This window comes from Anomaloglossus baeobatrachus, chromosome 3, assembly GCF_048569485.1.
Source record: "Anomaloglossus baeobatrachus isolate aAnoBae1 chromosome 3, aAnoBae1.hap1, whole genome shotgun sequence".
NCBI lineage: Eukaryota > Metazoa > Chordata > Amphibia > Anura > Aromobatidae > Anomaloglossus > Anomaloglossus baeobatrachus.
The window spans coordinates 556,965,132-556,991,686 of NC_134355.1; the positions used below are offsets into that span (position 1 = coordinate 556,965,132).

Genomic DNA, 26,555 nt, shown 5'->3' on the forward strand with positions numbered 1-26,555 from the left:
CCCCAGGAGAGCCAGTGCTGACACAGCAAAAATGACATTGAGTTGAGCACAAGTGTTGGTATTTTACTGGGGGGAAACATAAGGATCAAGAGGGGGGTTGTCTGATTAGTTGAGTAACATACAGGTATTTCAAATTGCTAATATTTTAAGTGATCAGGGAGTGTTTGCAATCCTCCGCTTTGATGAGACAACCAGATTTTTGCACCCACCACCATTAGGGTAATGCCTACATCTGAGATGCTGGCATTATGGAGAAAATAATGCCAATGAGTAAGTAGGAGAATGTGTATATTAACAATATACCTCTTGTATACAAGTTTTAAATCCTTCCAGTCCAAGAAGCTGCTGGTCTTCGGACCCCGAGTCAGAATTATGTGCATCAGGTCCCGTGTTATCTTGCGTTTCTCTTTCTCGGTCAGCGTTACATACCATTTCTGCAGTCTCAACTTCCCTTGCCGGCTGAACAGAAGGAGGAATCGAATCTACAAGAGAGCCCAGAGAAATGATTAGAGAAACATACCAAACCTAAAAGGGGTTGCAAAGTAACGAGTAACCAAAATGCCATACTATTCGTGCGAGTAGCAAATAGTGCGGAATTCGAGTTACTAATTACTTTGCGAGTATTTCCTATTGACTTGCATTGCTTATGCTATTCGCAATGAATACACGAGTATTTGACAGTACTGTACTCGTTATAAGTATAGCGAGTACCAATAGTTAGGTACTCGCTCAACTCTAGTGGAAAACCATTTTTATATGATAGTTCATGAAAACTTTGCAGTACAAAGTACATTATTCTTAAATTTAAAGAGACAATGAACCTAAAAAACCCATTTATCAGTCTGCAAAACTAAGCAGACAGTATAGGAGAAAATGGGCAAACCGAGGTTCCTGGTCCAATTCATGCTAAAAAGGAATTTTGCCCATTTATAATACCTATAATTATAATACTGGAGGAATTAACAGAACAAGAAAAAAAACAAATAAATATCTCTATGGGAAATGTAATTTTTTGTTTTACGCTTTGATGATATCATGTTAAGCACGGCTAATACTGGTTTACTTAATACATTGTTACTGGAATCTTCAGCTTTACAATTAACCCTACCCACAGTAATAAAACATTACACAAGCATAGGGTGAGGCAGAAACCCATTATCATCTAATATATCATTACTGCACACAGGAATCCTCCCATCCAAAGAAGAAATGAGAAGCCGCACTAAGTCCCCCTGTAATCTGGAGACTTTCATCCATAGATTACCCAGGCAGTCATTTACTAGGCGTTCATGACATTCCCAGCGCTGATACATCAGTTACTTTATACTTACATTTCCCACTTTTTTTTTCTTCTCATAACCGATTAATTAAGGAGAGGGTACTCCAAAATACCATAGCAAGTAAAGGGTGGGTCCAGATTCTGCTAGAACCCTACCCAATTAGCACAAACTCATTAACATAATATAGAGAAGAGGACAAGAGTTTTTCAAGTGCAAAAAGGTTGCAATTTTTTATTAGACACAGTGGGGATAAACATCCAAAAAGTCATTAAAAACAAGTTAAAAAAGTTGGTGACGGGTTGCCCCCACATTTAACATAGGCTGTGGTGTGCACATACGGAACATTTAGATATAGCACTGTTAAATATACAGGGAGGACATGTGGGTATTATATATCAACATGCTGTCTCTCTCGGAATCATACAACCAATACACATTGTGGTGCAGTACTGAGCAGAGCTCATTAAGTAAATGACCCCACTGAAAACCCTGCACAGGCAGATAATAACGATACCTATGACACCATACATCAGCCCAGCCAAGTGAAAGAGGAGGGGGACTCAGTCAGGAAAAGGGCCTCAGGATGACCTACGTACGTTTCGATATTAATGAGAGACAATCTTCATCAGGGAGGAGGCGTCTCGTCCCTGATGAAGATTGTCACTTATTAATATCGAAACGTACATAGGTCACCCGTCACCAACTTTTTTAACTTGTTTTTAATGACTTTTTGGATGTTTATCCCCACTGTGTCTAATAAAAAATTGTAACCTTTTTGCACTTTAAAAACTCTTGTCCTCTTCTCTATATCATAACCGATTAATGAAAAGTCACCATTCTGCCCATGGCTACATTTCCCTTCTTGTACAATGTAATGAACCCTTCACTATTGTCCTATTCTGCAGCTCAAAGTTTGTCAAAAGAATAGTACAATGAGTTATTTTTTCTGATAAAATGACCAATGAGCTAACGAAAATCCAATATAGGCTAGTTTCACACTTGCGTTGAACGGCATCCGTTGCAATGTGTTGTGTGACGGATGCAACGGATGCGTTGTATATAGTGGCACAACGGATGCAACGGATCGTACAAAACAACAACGGAATCTGTTTTTGGGGGGGGGGGTTTGTTTTGGTTTTTTTTTTACAGTTTTACCGGCAGCCGGCTTTTGAGAGCGATCAGCTGTTCGCCCGGCAGCCGGCTTTTGAGAGCGATCAGCTGTTCGCCCGGCAGCCGGCTTTTGAGAGCGATCAGCTGATCGCCTGGCTGCCGGGCGATCAGCTGAGCGCTCTCAAAAGCCGGCTGCCGGGCGATCAGCTGAGCGCTCTCAAAAGCCGGCTGCCGGGCGATCAGCTGAGCGCTCTCAAAAGCCGGCTGCCGGGCGATCAGCTGAGCGCTCTCAAAAGCCGGCTGCCGGGCGATCAGCTGAGCGCTCTCAAAAGCCGGCTGCCGGGCGATCAGCTGAGCGCTCTCAAAAGACGGCTACCGGGCGATCAGCTGAGCGCTCTCAAAAGCCGGCTGCCGGGCGATCAGCTGAGCGCTTTCACAAGCCGGTCGCCAGGCGATCAGCTGAGCGCTCTCAAAAGCCGGCTGCCGGGCGATCAGCTGAGTGCTCTCAAAAGCCGGCTGCCGGGTGATCAGCTAATCGTTCGGCCACCGAGAGACAAATTAAATTTTCTATGATAAAAAAAAAATGGTGAGCATGCGCAATGAAAAAATAAAGGATTCTGCTGCTCAAAAAATGCTAGATGCTGCGTTCCTTCCGCCCGGCGGAAGCAACGCAGGTCCATCTGTCACAATCTGTCGTCCATACAAGTCTATGGGAAACAGCGGAATCCGTTAACAGGGTGGTTTCAGTTTGGAACCGCTAATTTATTATTGAGTGTTTTTTTTCTGGGTCATTGTACCCCATTATTGTCTCCAATCTAATTATATTGGCTATAGTATATTTTCATTACATATTTGAGATTCAAATGTTAGTTCATTGTTTGTAATTAATTCCTTGCAGTACTATCACCTCACACTGTTAGGGTCACTCCAGGGCCCGGAGGGATAGTCTTCGTTGAGCGGGGGCGCCAAATGCGCAGGCTTATAGGGTGCCAACCTCCGCGGCAAGGAAGGAGTGAGGCTAGGGCGAAATAAGGGTCAGGCCCCTCCCCTGTACTTATGGATATCTATTTTATTGTAAATCTGATGTTGGGATCTTCCCCTTTTTAAGACTGAATAACATTAAAAATTGTACTTTTAGGAGTTTTTGTTTTCCAAAACAGCGGAGTGCGACAGAAGGAAATTAACGCAAGTGTGAAACTAGCCATAGTCAAGAAGGGACGCTCGGCACGATTTGTCTCCGCCACGTAAGATATATCCAGAAAGTGAAAACCCTAACAAATGTGTGTAAGTCTTCCTATAAACACGATATATGCAACTAAACAGTTACATTCGCCAAGTCTATATAATGTGTGGCATACATTTTTTTACATTGAAGTCTACGGATAAAAAATGACTGACAACTGGCACAACTCCGCTTAGGCTATATTCACACATTGCTTTTTGGTGCTATTTTCTGCGAGGAAAACCTGCTCTCTTGGCAGAAAAGTAGATCCTTACAAAAAGCAGGTTTTGCTGGTTGCTACTTAAGGCTGTGTGCACATAGTGCATTTTCATTGAGTTTTTTTTAATGCGTTTTTTAGTGCAGATTTGTCACAAAACTGCAAGGAAATCCTTATGGCAGCAAAGTCAATGAGAATCCTGAAGTATAGAGCACATGTTGAGAATTTTCTCCTTGCAGATATGGTTCATAAAATAATCTGTAGCATGTCAATTCTTTAAGCATTTTTGCCCGTGTTTTTTATCATTCAAAGCAATAAAAAAACCTAAAAATAAAAAACATGCAAAAATCTGCATCAAAACAGCGTGTTTTCCTGACAAGAGATACATAATTTTCTGCAATGAAATACTCAATGTGTGCACATACCCTTAACAGTAGATTTTAATTTGCTTTTGAAAATGCAGCAAAAACGCATCCTGTGAACATAATCTTAATAGTTTTTTTCCGCAGAAAAGGAAATTAAGAAAGGTGAGGTTCACAGGTACGTCTAATGCGAATTACCGTACATACCATATATAAAACTTATCTAGTATGTTATTATGGCACGCAAAAGTCCTGAATAGTGACAATATAATTACAATTTCAGAAAATAAAAGAATTTTAGTGAAAACAGAGGGATTCAGTGACTGGCAAGGAGAGTTCTGTTAGGCCTCTTTCACACGTCAGTATTTTGCATCAGTATTTGGATGCCAAAATCAGGACTGTCTCCAAAACACAGAATGGGGGTCAGTCTATGAATTATAGTTCTCTGTAAGTTCCACTCCTGGTTTTGGGATCCAAATACTGATGAAACACTGATGCAAAATACTGAGGTGTGATAGAGGCCTTACGCAGCTTTCCATTAGGTGACACTAATACAGGGCCGGCGCCAGCACCCGGCAAACCCGGTCAAATGCCGGGGCCCTGAGCTGCCGGGGGGGCCCACTCGCGGTGGCAGGAGTGGCGCACCGCTACTCAGGGGGGCCCGGTGGCCGTGCTGTCGCCGCCCCCCGCCGAGGATCGCGCTTTCAATTGCATCGGCATCGCAGGTGCCGATACAATTGAGAGCAATGATGAGAGAGTGAGCGGCGCGCTCTCTCTCTTATCATTCTCCCCGCTGTGACTGTCGGCGTTCTGACAGCTCTGCAGAGGACCGCGGTGACGTCATCACCGCGCGCCTGCTGAGAGGTCAGAGCGAGCGACAGCAATGGACGACGCGCCGAGGAGACCGGATCAGCGGGGGAACGAGGAGAAGTGAGCCGCCCCTCTACTGACACTGGGCTCCCCTGACTCACAGTCCGGCCACTACACAGCGACACTAGTACACATAGGGGCCCGGCAGCCGCTCTGCAGAGCCGGCTACCGGGCCCCTATGTGTAGTGGCCGACAATGCGACCGTCAGGGGGGCGGCCTGTGAGTCAGGGGAGCCCAGTGTCAGTAGAGGGGCCCCTGACCTGGAGAGGCCACCAGCCGTTTCTGAGCTGCAGCAGAGCAGGAGTGCTCCTGACCTGCACAGAAGACGGAATAAGCCATCCTGCAGGACCTGCAATGATGTCACGCCCATGTGACTGTGTGGGAGGAGACACAGGATGCCGGGCAGAAAGCAAGAGATACTGAATCCTGAAGGAGATTTGGACACATAACTGGTAATAAGAAAAGAGGGGACATGAGGGGAAAGGGGGCTGCAGGGTGAGTGGCATATGAGGGCTGCAGACTGTGACAGAAGGATGTGAAGGGGTGCAGAGTGTTTGAGAGGGGTAAGTTGGGGTACAGGCAGGGTGAGATATGTGGGCAGGGTGTGTGAGATGTAGGGGGTGTAGTGTGTATGATATATGAATGCAGGCTGTATGGGGAGCAGGGTGTGTGAGATATGGGGGTGTAGTGTGTGATATGGGTGTGCAGGCTGTATGGGGAGCAGGGTGTGTGACATATGGGGGTGTAGTGTGTGTGATATGGGGGTGCAGGCTGTATGGGGAGCAGGGTGTGTGACATATGGGGGTGTAGTGTGTGTGATATGGGGGTGCAGGCTGTATGGGGAGCAGGGTGTGTGACATATGGGGGCAGGGGAGTAACTACCGCGGTCGCAGGGGTCGGAAGGAGAAGAGAGGTACTTGTTTTTTTATTTTGCTGGCTGCATGACACATGGAGGCCTGGGGGTGCTGGCTGCATGATACATGGAGGTCTATGGGACTACATAATAAACATGGACACCTTATACATGGACTAGGGGTGCATTATACATGGAGGAGTATGGGGCTGCATAATACAAAATGAAGGACAGCTTATACATGGAATATAGTGGTGCAATATACATGGAGGAGTATGGGGCAGCATAATACAAAATGAAGGACAGCTTATACATGGAATATAGTGGTGCAATATACATGGAGGAGTATGGGGCAGCATAATACAAAATGAAGGACAGCTTATACATGGAATATAGGGGTGCATTATACATGGAGGAGTATGGGGCAGCATAATACAATATGATGATTTATGGCGCTACATTATAATACATATAGGACTATGGGGGCTACATTATAATATATGGAGGAATATGGAGGATACTTTATACATGGACTATGGGTGTGCGTTATAAAACTGGAGGCCTATGTGGTGCAGTATAATATATGGAGGACTATGTGGTGCAGTATAATATATGGAGAACTATGGGGTGAATTATAATACATGGAAAACTTTGGGGAAATGCATTGTAATACATGGAGAACTATGGGGGTGCATTCTAATATATCAAGGGTTATGTGGGACCCTTTATATTATACGGAAGGCTATGTGGGGGCCATTATAGTATAGTAGTATAGTATAGTAGAAGCCGGCAGTGCCTGGGTGCAGGGCTTTTGTGATGTAAAAACTTCATGTGAACCCCGAGAGAGCGAGTGCCGCCACCGCTGGAACCGCGCCGCTATAAGTTTTTTTATTTTAATGGGGCCAAACTTGGTGAATGAGAAGGGGTTGTCAACAACTAGTGGTAGACAACACTTTAGCCTGCTCATTAACCTGATCTCTTCATGTTACAGTATTTAGAGATAAGATAGGTTTAAGGAACTGAAGGCATACAATTTCATAATATTCTATCTGAAGTTCCTGAAAATAGGTGATAATACTGATAGAGAGCACACTGCACGTGACCCAGAGTAGCCCAGTGACTTAGCCGCGAGTTCAAACTGGTGGAAATTGTCCCTTTAAACAGAAACACAAACAGAACAATTTTACAAGTGGACGATCGTCTCCTAAGTGTTTATGGAAAAGGAGAAGTTGGAGGCCTCCAATAACATGTTTCATGTACTAACATAATAATATCGCCCGTATTTAACTATAAACACATCTAAACACGAATTTGACTTGGGTGATGTGTTACAAAGTCAGACAAAGGAGAAGTGGTTAAGTGTATAAATAGATATTCTAATAATAATGCACAAAGGAAAAAGACACAGAACAAGTGCTCTCTTGTGCATTTACCAGATTCTCCAAAATCCACGTTCTCCAGGAACAAGAGTCAAGGTCATTTTGGGCCCAAACATTCTAATTGCAGAAACGAATAATAGCGGTATGTTTCTACAGCTTTAAGTCTAGGCTCCCGCAATGCTAAAATACAGCGGATCTTCCACTGCGTATTTGCTTGTGGAAAATCAGATGACAGCGCCAGCATGTGAATTTATGCTGCAGATGTAGGTGCAAGTTTCACCTTTTTAAAAACGCACCTTTGTCCTCCATTATATCCACAGCAGTAAAAACCTCTGTGGGAAGCCTGCAGCTAAGATACTATGTGGGGGGGACACAGCCTAAATCTCTCATAGCCGAATCCCCAGGGATTGGTCCTGCCGTGCCGCTCTACAACCCCTGGCACAATATGAAGTCACTATATTAAGCTGCTTTCACACTACGTTTTTTTTAACATCCGTCATGAACTTTTTTTTAACGCAAAAACAGATCCAGTGCAAATGCGTTTTCATTTCAATGCATTTGCAATGGACTCGCGTCAACATGCGTTCACCTGCGTTTGCGTGCGTTATAGCGAGGATCCAGCGAGTTGCAGTTTTTTAACTTTTTTCAAAAACGCTACTTGTAGCGTTTTTGAGCTGCGTCCAAATACTGTTTTTCACTGGATCCTGACTATACTGCACGCAAATGCATGCGAATGCTGGCATGCTGATAGACCGGATCCTGCTTGCTCTACTGAGCATGCCCTGAAACCAGCCTGGCGTGATCAGTCTCTCTCTCCCCCTCCCTCTCTCTCCCCCGCCTGAGAGCGGCGGACGCTCATAACCAAGGTAAATATCGGGTATCCAAGCAAAGAACTTTGCTTAGTTACCCGATGTTTACCTTGGTTACCAGACTCTGCAGCTGTCAGATGCCGGCTCCCAGTCTATCATGCTCAGTTCCCCTCACTCCCGATCACATGACTCCAATGCCCGCCCATAAACTTCAAGTGGCAGGATCCTGCAAAATAACACATACGTTTGCATGCGTTTTTCTTTGTAAAAACAGGATCCACTTTTACAGCAAAAAACGTTCATGACGCATGTTAAAAAAATGAAGTGTGAAAGCAGCCTGAGACGATGGTCACCCAACTTTTAAATTTTACTTTGTAGCAAACACACCAATTATAGAGACGACATGAAACCTTTGTATAATCTCTGAACACTCAGGACTCATGAACTATGTCGGTCCCAAATGGAAGTAAATGATTGGAATTAATGTTTCTCCAGATCAAACAGAAGAAAATTATGTAATCCTCAAAAAAAATATTTAGTAGTTTGTCATTCTTCCTTGGGTTTTCATGACGACCTGGCACGGACTTCACTAATTATTCTCCATTAATCTGGTTCCAACTCCTCTAAGTGAGGCAGAGCCCAACTTTGTATGATGGAGCTTTGTCGTGGACCATTTACTGCCCAGGTCATTAAGTGTTTTTCTTGAAATTCTCTTTCCTAAAGAAAAAACGTTTTGACACTCTTTGTCCGAGATTCACTATCATCCCTAAAGATTCCTTATAGGGAATTTGTTTGAAGGTTTTAGCTATGTAATCTGAGAGCAGTATACTGTAGGGGGCAGAGATCTTGATTCCAGGTATGGGTCACTTAGTGGGCTGCTGGATGTAGGTTTTATAAAATCCTGTATTATCAGCAGGAGATTATCACTAGAGGACTAGTAAACCTGTTGTCATGTTGTCCTACATATTCATCAGTTTTATATAACCCCGCCCCCACCACTGATTGGCAGCTTTCTGCCTAAGCACAGTATACACAGAAAATGGAGCCAATCAGTGGTGTGGGAGGAGTTATACAGAGCTCAGCATTCAGAGAACTGGTCGATCTGCAGAAGATAAAGCAATGATTTTATCAAAGTGACACCAGCTAACAAATATGCAAGAAGAATTTTCAAAAGGAAGAGGACTTGATCTCTGGTGCCATCTATTGCATGAAGCAACCCTAGAAGTCAATATTGACCCTTTAATGAGACTTGCCACATGAGCTACTATTGTTTCAGACAACTGTGATCATTGGTCCGATCTCACATTGCACAGACTATCCGCATGTCTCCCGAACTGAGCGTAGCAGCCTTGTAGAAATATAGGAAGCTGTCACACTTCAGGAGACAGATAGCCAGGCTATACATTGTGATCTGAGATTAGACCAATGATCACACCTAAAGGAGCGCTTGGGATAATCCAGACAGTGACCTCTCATCAAAGTCAGATCTGATGCTTTGTACTGAGGAGAGGCAAAGACCTGAAACATGTATCTGCAAATGGAGTTTCTGCTTCAGCTTTTTATCGCAAGTTATGTGGAAAGTCAAGGGTCAATCTTGACCTTTAGGATTGCTACAGCTAATAGGTGGCACAAGAGATGAAGACCTCTTCCTTGTGAAGGGTCTCTGCCCCTACATCTTGGTGCTCTCACAGGGTAGAAAAAAAAACCCGGTGAGATTCCCTTTAACCATAAATTAATCTATATCCTATTTAAGGAATAAGTATCCAAAACTTCTATAAACATCAGTGCATGGACTTTTCAGGTAGAAATTCCATCTCAAATTGTCCTCTAGCTTATTATTCTCTGTTCAGTGTGTTTCCATGCGTAAATTCCATTTCATTTAGACGAGTTCTTATAATTCTGTCACAAATCTTGACTTTTGTTTACACTCATTTATTTTTTCCTTGGTTTTCTTGGGTACTTTCTTAAGGCATATTGTTTTGAGTTTTCTTTCCTGATACTCTGATATCTTCCTTGATCTAGCCCTGTGTGTGTTTGTTTTATACTCATGACATTGTTTATACTACATTTTACACACAAAAGGCCGAGAACGACCAACTACTTTGGAGGTCAGCACGGTGGCTCAGGAGTTAACACTGTTACTTTACAGCACTGGGGTCCTGGGTTTAAACCCCACCAAGGACATCTCTGCCAGGGGTTTGTAGGCTCTCTGTATGTTCTTGAGAACAGAGAGAACTTTTTCATTGGCAATAAATGTGTGTTTTACCCCAGAATTACATTAGATGTGAAAAAACAGAACTAAAAGACACATATGCATCCACTACAGAAGTGCACTAAAAACTCATGTAATCCGCACAGGACTGTACCAATAAGGTTTTATTTAAAGGGAATCTGCCATCCAACCCAGAAGCATTCATGCCTATATGGCAAAATTCCTGGCCTAACAAAGCCCTATATGATGCTATTGTGGCGCCCTGGACAAGCCAGGACGTCACAGGTACTGCAACAACACACCCCACACCCCGGCTAGGCACACCGAAGTCAAACACAAATCCTTCATGCCTTCCTCCAGGGGCTGATGTCCACACCAGGGGGTGGGCCAGGCAGTTGGCCCCACCCACCGGAGTTCACAGTCCTGGAGGCAGGAGAAGGAAGTCAGATCAGTTTTAGAGTTGAAGGAGTGAAGTAGCAGGAGAGGAGACTGACCGTGTCCGGGTGTGTGGCCCGGACACATACAGCAAGGTTGGCAGACGGTAGTGACTGTCTGCAGGCGAGGCCGATTGGAGTGAACCGTAAGGACCGGGGTCGGGCGGTAGCCCGCCGGTACCAGATCGGGAAGCGAAGAGAAGCCAGCACCATTCGGCAGGGCCTACGGACCCCGACCAGGCTAGGAGTCGCCGTAAAACCTGTCAAATCCGTTAGCGAAGGAAACCTCCAGGGTTTCCCAGCAGTCAAGACCTGATAGAAGGCAACAGCTCACACCGTGAAGGGAAACACAGTCACCGCCAAGGCTACAGTTTCCAGGGCCAGAGCCTGCGGGCAAAAGGGGCTCCCTCAGCATCCATCCAAGCTGGGGAGCGGGTTACCGGTGGGAAGCCATTGGAACCGTAGACACAACACAGGTGCAGGGAAAGGCAGTCACCATCAACCTACCGGGAGGAGAACTACCGCAGCCGTCTGTGGGACCCGTCCATCCAGCCGTTTGTTTTACCGGAGACTTTGCATTGATCATTGGCTGAGTGAGTACCACTGTGCCGTGCGGCACCGCGCTGCCCCTGCGACCCTGCACCTCGCCAGGTCCCGTAACCCACCTGCCATATTCCTCCCTCACCGGGCCCCGGGACAACCAACCCCCCTACCCACGGAGGGGAGAACCAACATCCAAGCTGCTCCCTGTCATCGCTCCCGGGATCCCCGTCCAGAGCAGCGGTGGTGTCACAACCTCACCACAACCGTGGGTGGCGTCACGGACAATATCCCTAAACCAAACCACCCCCCTTTCACTCACGGGCGAGGAGCGCAGCTCGAGTCCCCGGGATCCGGCCTACCGCTCGAGCCACCACCGAGCAGCAGCAGCCACCCCGAGCAGTGGGTGAGCGCAGCGTCCTCCATCCCGCCCGCGACAACTTGGCGTCACAAACAGGATCTTACCGCTCTGCCGTCTGGTAGAGGTGCGCCTTGTGACCGCCGGAGGTGTCCGGCCGAAAATTTTGAGAAGCCGCCATTTTGGGCGCGAAAAGTCCCCGCTCGAGCGTCTCCTCGAGCAGCGAAGGCGCGAAAGCCGAAACCCCGCCCCTGTAGAGGAGGAGCCGAAAAAAGACTAAGGGGGCTGGATGGCGTCTGGCCGCATGTAAGCCGCGGCTGTAAAGGCAGGGACGCCAGGACTCTGCGGCCATACTTGGTTCCTGGAAAGTACCGCTACCAACATGTCCGCCCCGCGCCGCTACGCAGAGGTTACGGAGCCGGTACCCGGGACAGCGGCGTGGCTCAGGGCTCGAACGGCAGGGATCTGCCGGCGCTACCGTAGTCAGATATGCCTGCTGATGGAGCAGTGGACCGCGGAGGTGGAAGAGGTAGCTGCGGTCGCCCGGGTGTACGGAATGGAGGCCATGAAGGAGGAGCTGGTGAGTGACTCACGCCCCTGTGTCCCCGAGGGACCGGCCGTTGCGGCTGAGGGACCCGGTCTGCCCCTGGCCCTCATGCCGCCTCCGTCTTCCCTGCCTGTGCGCCCCGCTGCTGCTGGTCCGTCTGGCGTACACCCCCTCGTAATGGTAGCAGAAGGAGTGGCGAGCCCGGAGGCTGCGGCAGCTGGCGGCAACCCGCCTAGCGCAGGGACAGATGATAATGACTCCGGACCTGACACAGAACCTGTTTCAGAGGAGGACGAGAGCGAGCAGTGATGGCAGCGGGGCCCCGTTGCAAGTTGTCCCCGTTGGGACCACCAGTTTAAAAGTTTTGAATAATAAGCAAAAATCAACCGATGAAGTTTACCTGATTGAACTGTGATTGAACCGGTCGTTGCCGGCAACTAGTCCCCGTAGGGACTTCCTGCAACCGTTGCGTAGGAACTGCTACGGACAAGCCCAAGAACTTGCATGGCAACCACAAACTTGTGGCATGTAAATAGTTGGCTTAATCTGTTACCGCCTCCGGAGAGGCAGATTTGGGAGGATGGGCCTGGAGGAAAGGGATGGCCTAGGCCCGCCACTACCGTAACTGGTGGCGATCCTCCGGGGGTTCAGGGGTCCCCATGGACGCGGGTCCCCTGAAAGAGACAGAACCCGCTCAGGCAACTTGGTTCAGGACTGGGGTCAAGGGGTGCTTGCCCACTTCTTAGGGGCAGCATCAGGGCCAGGTTGTTTGGGTGGGAGAAGAGCGGAAGCCGTTACCGTGTGCAACGTCAAGTGTCCTTACAAAAATGCTTATGTTTTTACATGTTTTACAGTTTTTCTATCTTTTTCAGTTGTAAAAATAAAACCGGTGATGGACGGGCAGCCCGTGGACGGTCTGCATTTTACTAAGGGGGAATGTGGCGCCCTGGACAAGCCAGGACGTCACAGGTACTGCAACAACACACCCCACACCCCGGCTAGGCACACCGAAGTCAAACACAAATCCTTGTTGCCTTCCTCCAGGGGCTGATGTCCACACCAGGGGGTGGGCCAGGCGGTTGGCCCCACCCACCGAGGAGTTCACAGTCCTGGAGGCAGGAGAAGGAAGTCAGATCAGTTTTAGAGTTGAAGGAGTGAAGTAGCAGGAGAGGAGACTGACCGTGTCCGGGTGTGTGGCCCGAAGACGTACAGCAAGGTTGGCAGATGGTGGTGACCGTCTGCAGGCGAGGCCGATTGGAGTGAACCGTAAGGACCGGGGTTGGGCAGTGGCCCGCCGGTACCGGATCGGGAAGCGAAGAGAAGCCAGCACCATTCGGCAGGGCCTACGGACCCCGACCAGGCTAGGAGTCGCCGTTAAACCGGTCAAATCTGTTAACTGCTGGGAAACCCCGGAGGTTCCCTTTGCTAAGACCCGATAGAAGGCAACAGCTCACACCGTGAAGGGAAACACAGTCACCGCCAAGGCTACAGTTCCCAGGGCCAGAGCCTGCGGGCAAAAGGGGCTCCCTCACCATCCATCCAAGCTGGGGAGCGGGTTACCGGTGGGAAGCCATTGGAACCATACACACAACACAGGTGCAGGGAAAGGCAGTCACCATAAACCTACCGGGAGGAGAACTACCGCAGCCGTCTGTGGGACCCGTCCATCCAGCCGTTTGTTTTACCGGAGACTTTGCATTGATCATTGGCTGAGTGAGTACCACTGTGCCGTGCGGCACCGCGCTGCCCCTGCGACCCTGCACCTCGCCAGGTCCCATAACCCACCTGCCATATTCCTCCCTCACCGGGCTCCGGGACAACCAACCCCCCTACCCACGGAGGGGAGAACTAACATCCAAGCTGCTCCCTGTCATCGCTCCCGGGATCCCCGTCCAGAGCAGCGGTGGTGTCACAACCTCACCACAACCGTGGGTGGCGTCACGGACAATATCCCTAAACCAAACCACCCCCCTTTCACTCACGGGCGAGGAGCGCTGCTCGAGTCCCCGGGATCCGGCCTACCGCTCGAGCCACCACCGAGCAGCAGCAGCTGGACCCGAGTAGTGGGTGAGCGCAGCGTCCTCCTCCCCGCCCGCGACACTATTTACTAATATCAATATTTACAAAAGGTAAATGATGATGCTGGTGGGAATCATGTTATCAAGCCCACATAGGCGTGATAACATGGAAAGAGGGCCGACTAGTCTCGGGAAACAATGCCCCATTGAACAGTCAAAAGCCTAATAGGCAAAGTTAAAGCGCAGTTTCTAGATCCTTTTTTTAAGCATTGACCTGTCCGGGTCTCTTAAAGCCAAATGTCAGGAAGCATCAATAACAAAAGTGGATTTGTTTATATTCTGACATGAATATGGACAAACCCTAAACCACAGCGTCAAAAACACAACCACACAAAGCAAACAAAATGCAAGAAACTGGAGAAAGATAGAAATGTTCCTGAAAATCTGTAGCATCAAAAACTCACTAAATACTCATCGTGAGAATGTAGCCTTAGAGCTCAGATGTGTCTGCAATGGAACATCCAAATCACATACAAGTTGCATTCACGTTTTTACAACCAAAAAAAAAAAAAAAGTCTAGTAAGATTTTTCACAGCGGTAATGTCACGCACAACATGACCCCACCTTATTAGGTGCCACAATGTATTATTGCATTTTAATATGACCCGTCACTTATTGATGTGTAGATGAAAGTAACCGGAGGTCCCCATAGTCCCAGTGCCGGTTTAGTGACCTGGTGGCTTCTTTCCCCTGCACCTGTCTTTGGTTGGTGGGTCACCGTGGCATAGAGCGGCTGGGGGTCCCATCCTGGTTGTCTTCTTCAGCAGTTTATATGACGGTTAATATAGCGTGAACCCTGTGGGGTTGGAGTCTCTGGTCCTGTCTCCGGTTCTCCCTTTGCTACTGAGTTCCGAATTTAAAGGTCAGTGAGGTCCTTGATGGTCCCCTCACTGTGCAGATTTTATCAGGTCTGCCTGGAGCTTTTGCCTGACCTAGGATTCTGTACCCCGTTGGTGTGTAGTTCCGGGAGCACTCCACCGTACTCCACCGGCAACTAACCGCCTGGGCCCTCACTCCTCTCAGTCCGTCTGCTCACTTTCATGGTCACTGCTAGACTCCTCACTCTCCACTGTCTGACTGTCCACTGTCTGACCTTCCCACCTGGTTGTCTTGTGGACTGGATTGGTTCCACCTCTAGGCGGCCATCCATTGGTCCAACCCTAGCATGGTACCATTCTATGGGGGATTTTGGGGAAAACAGGGATTACCTGGAGTGTTTGTGTGTTAAGGTACTTTCACATTTGCGTTATTTTCCTTCCGTTACAATCCGCCCTTTTGGAAAACAGCGGAATCCGTTAAGGGATTCCGCTGTTTCCCATAGACTTGTATGGTTGACGGATTGTGCCAAAAGGACCTGCGTTGCTTCTGCTGGGCGACGCTCCGTTGCTTCCGCCCAGCGGGAGGAACGCAGCATGTAACGTTGTTTTGAGCAGCGGAATCCTCAGGATTTCACTGCATATGCTCTTTTTTTTTTTTTTAAATCACAAAACTTTATTTTGTCTCGTGGTGGCCATACGTTCAGCTGAGCGCCCGCCCGCCAGCATGCCCGGCCGCCGGCAAGTGACAGCGCTCAGCTGAGCGCCCACCGGCATGCCCGGCCGCCGGCAAGTGACAGCGCTCAGCTGAGCGACCGGCCGCCGGCTATTGAGAGCGATCAGCTGATCGTTCACAATAGTCTGCTTCCGGTAAAACTGTAAAGAAGAAAAAAAAAAAAAGAAAAAAAAAAAAAAGCTTTCCGCTGTTTTGTACGATCTGTAGCATCCGTTGCATCCGTAACACAACGCAATGCTACAGAAGCCGTCCAACGCAAGTGTGAAACTAGCCTTACCGACACTGGTCTTCTGGGTCCCTAGGGGGTAGGCCCTGCATACTGGTGGGGATGCAGTACCTTGTAGCTCCCTGATGGCTTCAGGGGTGCTAAATTAGCATACAGTAAAAGATCTTTAGAAATACTTTTTCTAAAGATCTCTTTAGCTGTGCTAGTGTATACAGGGATGATTAGGCAGGGATTAGGAATATACATCCAGAACTGCTCGTGGTTCTGGGTGCATATTGCACCTGACAAGTTCCCTTTTTTAAAAAAAAAAAAAAAGCTGGGGATTAAGAAATGCCCTGTCGCCAATGGTGTCCGCATCTGGCAGGTGCCTCACACAGACAAAGTCCGTTCTTCTTAAAATACTGATGGGGAATGAGCGGCAGCCTTGAAGAAGCAGGAAGAAGAACGGGAAGAAGTCCCAACCTGGAGGAAGCTGCCCAGAAGATGGAAATTACCCAAACTTTGTCAGCCAGCAGAGTGTAGGCATTCGAGGCAGTGATTGGACACGGGTAGGCGCAGAGACAAGAGAAGGACCAAGAGAGACTTAAGGCCCTGTCATACATACAGATAAATCTGCGGCAGATCTGCGGTTGCAGAGAAATTGTGGACAATCAGTGCCAGGTTTGTAGCTGTGTACAAATGGAACAATATGTCCATGATTTCACTGCAACCACAGATCTGCCAAAGATTTATCTCTGTGTGTGACAGGGCCTTTAGACTCGGCTGCAGGAATGGTAATACCCAAAATGAGAAGGGCTAGGTAGAAGCAGGACCCCAGAAAACAGAGGCAGCAGAACGGGGTAGAAATATAATATATATATATATAATGGTCCTGTCCAAGAAAATGGAGTGCAGGAGCATGTCATGCCCAAACAATCTCTACCTGCTTCTTCCATTGATAGGCAAATGTCCGGACTGGTGATTAACCTTTACAATGCAGTGTGTGGACAGAAGGGGTCACTTGTCTAGTGCTTAATTCTTTCTTTTTGCAGACCTGTATATGCACACCCCTGAGCTTGTAATAAGCGCTAATATAAACCCATCAGGTGCAGATAATGCTCCAACCATGGAGGTACCAAAACAGAACAACAGTGAGAGAATAGACAATCAGTAATCCCCTCTGTTACATGTGTGAGGAGAGAAGAGGCGACTGACCTGCTCCACTGTCAGATCTCAGCCAATTCTATTCATAAGAATTAAGAAGCTGCTCCTCTACAGCCGGCCCGCTGTGCACCCCCAATCCCACAACCTGCCAGCGATGAAAGAACAAGCACACAGTACACCGTGGGTGGAAATGCATCACCAATGGTTTCTAAAAATTACATTTACACTGAGAAAAAAAAAATAAATTGGAAATATTTCTGATTTATTCATAAGCAATGCTAGGTCTGTGAGAACATTACTGATCTGTGTATGCTGCATCACACACCGGGAGCAATGACCTGGAAATCCCCAGGTAGCGCCAAATCTTATTATTGGATCAGTTCCACATCTTAGGCTTTCCCTTCACATGTCCGTCCGTCTGTTTTATGGGCAGACAAACGGAATAAATGACACAGCACAACAAATAAACACTTTTTGTCTGCTACTTGGCAAAAACCATGTGCGCTATACTAAATCGAATGCGCTGAATCCAAATATGAAGTTAGTTTTTTTGTAGCACGTCAGGATATTAAGTTATTCCAATTTTTGTGAAAATTAAAATAAGCAATTAATAAAGATACAGAATCGTTATGTCCCACAGTTTCACAACATGTATTATCATTTTTATTGAAAAAGAAGTATAGGTAAATAAACCAAAAAACTTAAAAATCACTTATAGTAGCTTAAGAAATCGCCTTGAACTCAGCAGAGTACTTTTAAAAGTGCTTCAGGCACTTGCTTTTGCGCTTGTGAGTGGTCCTAGTGGCCCGTTGCAAAAACCAGCAGTAATCGCCCATCATGTTGGGGTTAAAGTGACCTGGGTATCTTTTTTCCATAGTAGAAATGTCCTGGTGGAATCTCTCACCATGTTCGTCACTGACATTACCCATATTTGGAGGAATGAAGTCAAGATGTGAATGTAGGAAATGCATTTTCAATGACATTCGGGCACCATGCATTTCGTATGCTTGAAGCATATTGTCTATTAGTTCAGCATAGTTTTCTGCTCTTTCGTTTCCAAGGAAGTTTTGAACTACTACTATAAATGCATCCCATGCAGTTAGTTCAAGTGGGGTGAGTTCTTTCTTGAAGATTTCATCATGGATTAGTTGGTGGATTTCAGGACCAATAAAGATTCCTGCTTTGAGTTTGGCCTCAGTTTTCAATGCACTAAACTTTTCCTTCAGATACTTAAATCCATTCCCTTGACGATCCATTGCTACTACAAAATTTTTCATTAGTCCTAGTTTAATGTGAAGAGGTGGAAGATAAACTTTAAGTGGATCGACAAGTGATTCGTGTTGAACATTGTGCTTACCAATCTTATGTTCATCTCTATTGGGCCACCGTTTAATTTTATAATGGTTGTTGTCATCTCGACTGTTCCATAGGCACAGAAAGCACATATGCTTAGTGTAACCTAACTGCAAACCAAGGACTAGTGCAACAACTTTGAGGTCAGCACAAATGTTCCATTGATGTTCTGAATATTTAATCAATTTCAGAATGATCTGCATAGAAGCATAGGTCTCTTTCATTCCAACCGCATGTGCAATGCCTTCAACAATGCCTGAATAGGCGTATGGCCTTTTCTAAGTATAACTCAAAATCTGGACGTGCTGTGCAAATTCTGAGTTCATATTTGGAATCAGCATGTTCAAATTAGTAAAGAACACATGTTTTACCCTCAGTAGCAAAATCATTGTTGTGCTGTGTGATCCATTGAATCATCAGTTACGCAACAGAGGGAAACAGAGGGGCCCCTTGATTGATAAGGGAGCATCTGGGTTACAACTGGAAAACAAAGTTCCACATGCAGGATTTGTTGTGGAATCTAATTTAACAGGAAACCAAACAGTCCCCATAATAATCAATGGGGTCCCTCTGTTTCCCTATGTTGCATAACTGATGCACAGGTCACTTATTCCAATTGTCTGCTACTTAAAGTGACCAAATAAATGGATGTCAAAAAGTACATGTGAACAAAGGCGATGTTAGGCTCCAACACAGCCCCTCCACCCGGCATCGCACTATCAATTGTATCAATACAGTTGAAATCAAGGATAGAAGAGGGAAGCCGTCGTCTCCCTCCCCCATCATTCTGCATCTGAGGTCCCATCCAGCGGGAGCGATGACGTCACCATCTCATGCCCACCGTGCTGAGCAGTGAAGAACCTCACAGCGCTCGCTGCCGAGACCGGAGCAGTGGGGCAAAAAGGAGAGGCAAGTATTTATTTTTTAATGTGGGGCCCATAATACTATATGGAGAACCATACGGGGCCCATAATACTATATGGAGGACTATGTAGAGATCATAATACTATATAGAGAACTTTGTGGGGCCAAGAATACTATATGAAGGACCATGTAGAGATCATAATACTATATGGAGGACTATGTAAAGATCATACTATTTGGAGGACTAGGTGTGGCACATTATTCTGTATGGAGGACTATGTTGGGCCCATTATTGTGTATGGAGGACTATGTGGGGCCCATTATTCTGTATGGAGGACTATGTGGGGTCCATTATTCTGTATGGAGGACTATGTGAGCCCATTATTCTGTATGGAGGACTATGTGGGGTCCATTATTCTGTATGGAGGATTATGTGGGGCCCATTATTGTGTATGGAGGACTATGTGGGGCCCATTATTCTGTATGGAGGACTATGTGGGGCCCATTATTCTGTATGGAGGACTATGTGAGCCCATTATTCTGTATGGAGGACTATGTGGGGTCCATTATTCTGTATGGAGGACTATGTGAGCCCATTATTCTGTATGGAGGACTATGTGGGGTCCATTATTCTGTATGGAGGATTATGTGGGGTCCATTATTCTGTATGGAGGGTTATGTGAGCCCATTATTCTGTATGGAGGACTATGTGGGGTCCATTATTCTGTATGGAGGACTATGTGGGGTCCATTATTCTGTATGGAGGACTATGTGGGGCCCATTATTCTGTATGGAGGACTATGTGGGGCCCATTATTCTGTATGGAGGACTATGTGGGGCCCATTATTGAGTATGGAGGACTATGTGGGGCCCATTATTCTGTATGGAGGACTATGTGGGGTCCATTATTCTGTATGGAGGACTATGTGGGGTCCATTATTCTGTATGGAGGACTATGTGGGGTCCATTATTCTGTATGGAGGACTATGTGGGGCTCATTATTCTGTATGGAGGACTATGTGGGGCTCATTATTCTGTATGGAGGACTATGTGGGGCTCATTATTCTGTATGGAGGACTATGTGGGCCCCATTATTCTGTATGGAGGACTATTTGGGGCCCATGACAAGGTTGGGCCGCAACTTTTTCCAAGTTTTACATTTTTCCTTCTGTGTATTTGAGTTTGACATCCTTGCCCAAAAGAAAACTGGACATCATATAGTTGGTTCCTTTCTAATGTCCTATCAATGAGCTAGGACAGAGAGCTCCTGCAAAGAACATATTAGGCTTCAGTGGTCTTGGCAAAACTATAGTCATCGAATAATTGGAAAAGGACAGTGAGCAACAAAGAGTATTTACAAAGCCAACTCAATTTTTTTTGTGCAGATTATAAAGGTGTTTTCCAACAAATTACATTAACAACATCAGATCACTGAGGGTCCCACGACTGACTGATTGCCAGAATGGGGTCCCAAGCACCCAACACTTTTAGCAGCAGTCAAGGTTTAATGGAGTGATATAATGACACATGCACACTGCCAATCTGCTCATTTTCTATGAGACTGACGGACAGACAGTAGAGTACATCGCTCGGCTATTCCGGTCTGCCCATAGCACCAATAAATAGAGACCAATGCACATGTACGAACATTGAAGCCTGCTTTACATGGTACGATCGATTGTGCGATTTCACAATCGATCGTACCCGCCCCCGTCCTTTCTGCGTCACGGGCAAATCGCTGCCCGTGTCGCACAAAGTCAGTAACCCCCGTCACACATACTTACCTCTCGTGCGACCTCGCTGTGGGCGGCGAACGTCCACTTCCTGAAGTGGGAGGGACGTTTGGCGTCACAGCGACGTCACACGGCCGCCGGCCAATAGAAGCGGAGGGGCGGAGATGAGCAGGATGTAAACATCCCGCCCACCTCCTTCCTTCCACATAGAGCCGGCGGCGGCCGCGGGAGGCAGGTGAGCTGGTCATCGTTCCCGTGGTGTCACACGGAGCGGCGTGTGCTACCACGGAAACGATGATCAACCAAATTAAACGATATTATGAAACCTAACGAGCAGTACCCGACTCACGATTTGTGAGCGATACTGCGTCGCTAGGAGGTGTCACACAGGCCGGCATCGCCAGCGATGCCGGATGTGCGTCACAAAAACCGTGACCCCGACGATCTATCGCGCGATAGATTGTCCGGTGTAAAGCAGCCTTTAGAGTGCCTTGAAAAAGTATTCATACCCTGTGATTTTTCCACATTTTTTCATATTACACCCACAAATAAATTAATTCTACTGGGAATTTATGTGATATACCCACACAAATCAATATAATATTTCCTAATAAATAATAATCCTGCACTGTATATTGAATAGCGCTTCAAAAATATAACATGAAAACCAAATGTCCAGGTCAACAGTAATATATAAAGCCCAGAACATATTATTAAAAGCACAAATGCCTCATATTCTGCCACACATAGTTTTGCATTTTGCCCAATAAGTTCCACTTTGGCTCTCATCTGACAAAGCCCCTTCTTTCACATGCCATGTATGGGATACTGCTAGCATGAGGAAGAAGTTGCTCTAGTCAGAAGAAACCAAAGCGGAACTTTTTTGGGCAAAATACAAAATGCTATGTGCAGCGGAAAACTAAGGCCTCATTCACACATCAGTATTATTGATCAGTATTTCTATGCCAAAACCAGGTGTGTTTCCAAAACACAGAACAGGTGTCAATCTTTCAATTATAGTTTTTCTATGCAAGTTTCACTCCTGGCTTTGACATACAAACACTGATGCAAAAAGACTGAAGTGTGAAGGTGACAATGAGCATCACCCTGATAACACCATCCCCAACATCAAACATGGTGGTGGCAGCAACATGCTGTGAAGGATACATTTCTTCAGCAGGGACAGGGAAGCTGAAGATGAATGGAGCTAAATACAGGACAGTCCTGGAGAAAAGCCCATTAGCGGCTGCCAAAGACTTGAGACTGTGGCACAGGTTCACCTTCCAGCAGGACAATGACCCTAAACATACTGTCAGAGATACAATGGAATGGTTAAGATGAAAGCATATTCATGTGTGTGAATGGCCCAGAACTAAATCCCATTGAAAATATGTGTAAGGCCATGTGCGCACTAGAAATTGACTTTTTCTTAAGGAAATTCCGGACTCTCAGAAAGAATCCCGCACCTGCGGTAACAAATGCACCAAAACCACAACAAAATTCGCATGCGGATTTGCCACGGTTTGGTACGGTTTTGCCACAGGTTGGTCCCCGCGGATTTTTACCATTATCTATGGCAAAAACCGCAGGTACCTGCGGAAAATAAGTGATATGCACATTAATTCGGCAGCGGAAATTCCGAGGGTAAATCTGCAGGTATAATAAAAATGCAGTGTGCGCACAGCATTTTTTTTTATACCCACAGGTTTTGCTGGGGAATGATTGAAGAAAGGTTAGACATATTTTCTGCAGCAAATCCGCAGTAAAATCCGGGGTAAATCCGCAGCGTGCGCACATAGCCTAAAGGCCTCGTTACATGCAACGACGTATCTAACGATATATCGCCGGGGTCACGGATTCTGTGATGCACATCCGGCATAGTTAGCGATGTCGTTGCGTGACACCAACGAGCGGCTGTTAACGATGGAAAATACTCACCAAATCGTCAATCGTTGACACGTCGTTCATTTTCAAAAAAATCGTTGATTGTTGAGGACGCAGGTTGTTCGTCGTTCACGAGACAGCACTCATCGCTATGTGTGACACCTCGGGAACGACGGACTACAGCTTACCTGCGGCCGCCGGCAATGAGGAAGGAAGGAGATGGGCGTGATGTTACGGACGCTCATCTACGCCCATACGCTTCTATTGGGCGGCCGCTGGGACGACGCACGAACCACCCCCTTAGAAAGGAGGTGGTTCGCCGGCAACAGCAACGTCGCTAGGCAGGCAAGTCCGTGTGACGGCTCCTAACGCTATTGTGCGCCACGGGCAGCGATTTGCCCGTGACGCACAAACGACGGGGCAGGTACGCTTGCCAGCGATATCGCTGCGTGTAAAGCCCCCTTAAGACTTGAAAATTGCTGTTCACAGGCGCCTCCATCCAATCTCACTGAGCTACTTATTTTGCAAAGAATGGGCAAAAATGTCATCGATTCGATGTGCAAAGCTGGTAGAGACATACCCCAAAAGACTCGCAGCAGTAATTGCAGCAAAAGGTGGTCCTACAAAGTATTGACTTTGAATACTAATGCAAATCACAATTTTCAGATTTATATTTTTACATTTAGAAAATCATGTATCATTTCTTTCACACTTCACCAATACTTCCTACTTTGTGTTGGTATATCACATAAAATCACAATGAAACACCTTTAAAGATCTGGGTGTAACATGAAAAAATGTGGAAAAGTTCATGGGTATGAATACTTTCTCAATGCACTGTATTACATGTGCGGTGACGTAACCTGAATAATCCATAGTCTCACTACACTGGGCTGCAGGCGGCTGATCTGCCCACATACTGTCCCTGTGGATGACATAATAAAATGAAGGATTATGAACAAAAAATGCAGACCCCAAACAGCAGTGAATCAATGATAAAAATATAATAGAAATGAGCCCCATATTCTAAGAAAAGGTCAATGTGCAAGCTCGACCCACTGTCCAGTCAATCTCCTGCCCACTGCTGTTATGAGGGGGGGAATGAGAGAGGCAGTATAATGGCTCCAGGTCCTTCATTCTACTGGGGTCCCACTATCAGGTCCTCCAGTTTGCGATTGGATGTTTTTCTTCCCATTGAAATCGCAGCTTTAAAACGGTTGCATGAATATTTTTGGTCCCCGGACTTGTCTGTGAGTTGCTGTCGCATGATACATGACGCTGTATAACTCCAGCCTAAGGCTGCGTGCTCACGATCAGTGTTCACAGCAGTTTGGATGTAGCATTCTTCAGCTGAGTCCAAAATGCTGTGACGTACAGTACAAGCACAGTGGATGGGATTTCTAAAAACCTCCTGCCCACTGTGTGTGCGCAGCCCGCAGCAAAAACTGACCTGCGGTGTGATCCTACGAGGCAGCGCATGTCAATTCTATGCTGCGGAGTCGCAAGCGTCCTCTGAAGGGAGAACACAAGTGAGAGACCGCAGCACCCCGAACCCTGATCGTGGGTACAGGCAGATGCGGTTTCCTGCAGAGTAGACTCGCGGTCCCGCAGATCAGGACCTGTCGCATCCAGGACACAGCGGGTCCTGATCGTGTGCACATACACTTAGATTATATTGCACTAGCACTACTTTCACTGAGTAGTCTACAAAGCTCACCACAATGGGGTGCCATCATACCTCTCTACTCTCATTTCCAGCCGGGCCGGACTAGTCCGGGGGTAGTCAGTGGTGGCGGGGCCCGACTCCGTGGCCCTGGTGGGTGTCAGTAAATATGGCTGATGACTTGGGAGCAATTAAAGTATTTGTTTCGTGACGCCACCTGTGGTTTGCGGCTATTAAGCCGCCGCTGCTGTGTGAGGCCTCCGGGGTGATGATACGGCAGCAATGGTGGTACTGCTCCCCACAGGTAGAGCGGTGCCCCGGGGACACTGTTGGTGCTCGTGAAAGTCTATGGTGTTGTGTGGATAACACGGTGCAGAGCCGACAGGCAGTAAAAGAAACAGGCACAAACAGTAGTCTCTTTACCTTCTCCTCTTTTACTCGGCAGCAGTTTAGTCCAGGGAGACCGTCACAGATGGTAAAGATGGTCCGGCCGGCCTGGAAGTGCCTGGGGGTGATCTCCTTGGCCAGTTGAGTATGAGGCCTACTCCCTAATCTTTCTTTTCTTCTATAGGACCCTGCACTCTGAATTTAGCAAAGGCCCTCCTGCTGCTGGGACCAGTGGTTCGTCCCTTTTTCTGTGTGGTAGACTGCGCAGGCCCTCTCTGGTGCTTCTCTGCTGGAGTCCACACCGGGCCCTTGGGATGCAGCTGTACCTTCAGATTGCTTCTGGGCCAGGGGGCTTGCAGCTCTCCTGCCCTCCGGATTCAGCTACCAGGGAAGGATTTTATACCCTGGCAACCACAGACTCCGATGTCCGAGTCTCTTCTGTGCCTCTCTGCACTTCTTGCTTCACTGGGCCAAGCTATTCCAGCTCTAGGCCCCAGTTCCACAAGGCAGCACTACTCTGCGTCTGCTCTCTTTGCTTCCTTTCTACAGACTGAACACTACTTCCTCCCTCAGGTCAGACTTAAGGAATGCTCCCTGGAATTCCAGGTTCAGAGCTCCCCCTGCTGGCCGGAGGGAGAACTGCGTTGGATGTTAACCTTACTGGCCAATAGATCTCCCAATTACCTCCAGGCTCAGCATTAACCCTTTGGGAGGGCAATGCTGTTGTGGCGACCAGGTCCTGGGGCGCCACAGAAGCAAAAGAGAGTGCCATGGATTATCATGGAGTCTACCTCTACCTAAGACTATTTGTAGAACGGAGGACATTTTTTTTTCCATTAAAGAAAACGGACCCTATAACAATCAATGCTTCCGTTTGCATATCAGATCCAATAGATCACTTATTGCAACTGTGTTTGTGAAACGGAATACAAGTGTAATGTGTGCACAGAGACTTAAGGCCCCGTCACACTAAGCAACATCGCTAGCAACATCGCTGCTAACGAACAACTTTTGTGACGTAGCAGCGATGTTGCTAGTGATGTCGCTGTGTGTGACATCCAGCAACAACCTGGCCCCTGCTGTGAGGTCGTTGGTTGTTGCTGAATGTCCTGGGCCATTTTTTAGTTGTTGCTGTCCCACTGTGAAGCGCAGATCGCTGTGTGTGACAGCGAGACAGCAACAACTAAATGTGCAGGCAGCAGGAGCCGGCTTCTGCGGAGGCTGGTAACCACAGTAAACATCGGGTAACCAAGAAGCCCTGTCCTTGGTTACCCGATATTTACCTTTGTTACCAGCCTCCGCCGCTCTCACTGTCAGTGTCGGCTCCTGCTCTGTGCACATGTAGCTGCAGGACACATCGGGTTAATTAACCCGATGTGTGCTGTAGCTAGGAGAGCAAGGAGCCAGCGCTAAGCATTGTGCGCTGCTCCCTGCTCTGTGCACATTTAGCTGCAGTACATATCGGGTAATTAACCCGATG

The 26,555-nt window shown here is 47.1% G+C and overlaps 1 protein-coding gene across 1 annotated transcript in view; it reads right to left on the reverse strand.

Annotated features, from left to right (window-relative positions):
* AP1S3 (adaptor related protein complex 1 subunit sigma 3) overlaps positions 1 to 26,555 on the reverse strand; it is an 86,805-nt gene that overhangs the window by 54,249 nt on the left and 6,001 nt on the right. The window contains exon 2 of the mRNA XM_075340826.1: positions 304 to 482. Within this exon, the coding sequence (XP_075196941.1) occupies positions 304 to 482 (179 nt within the window). The remainder of the gene's footprint in view (positions 1 to 303; positions 483 to 26,555) is intronic.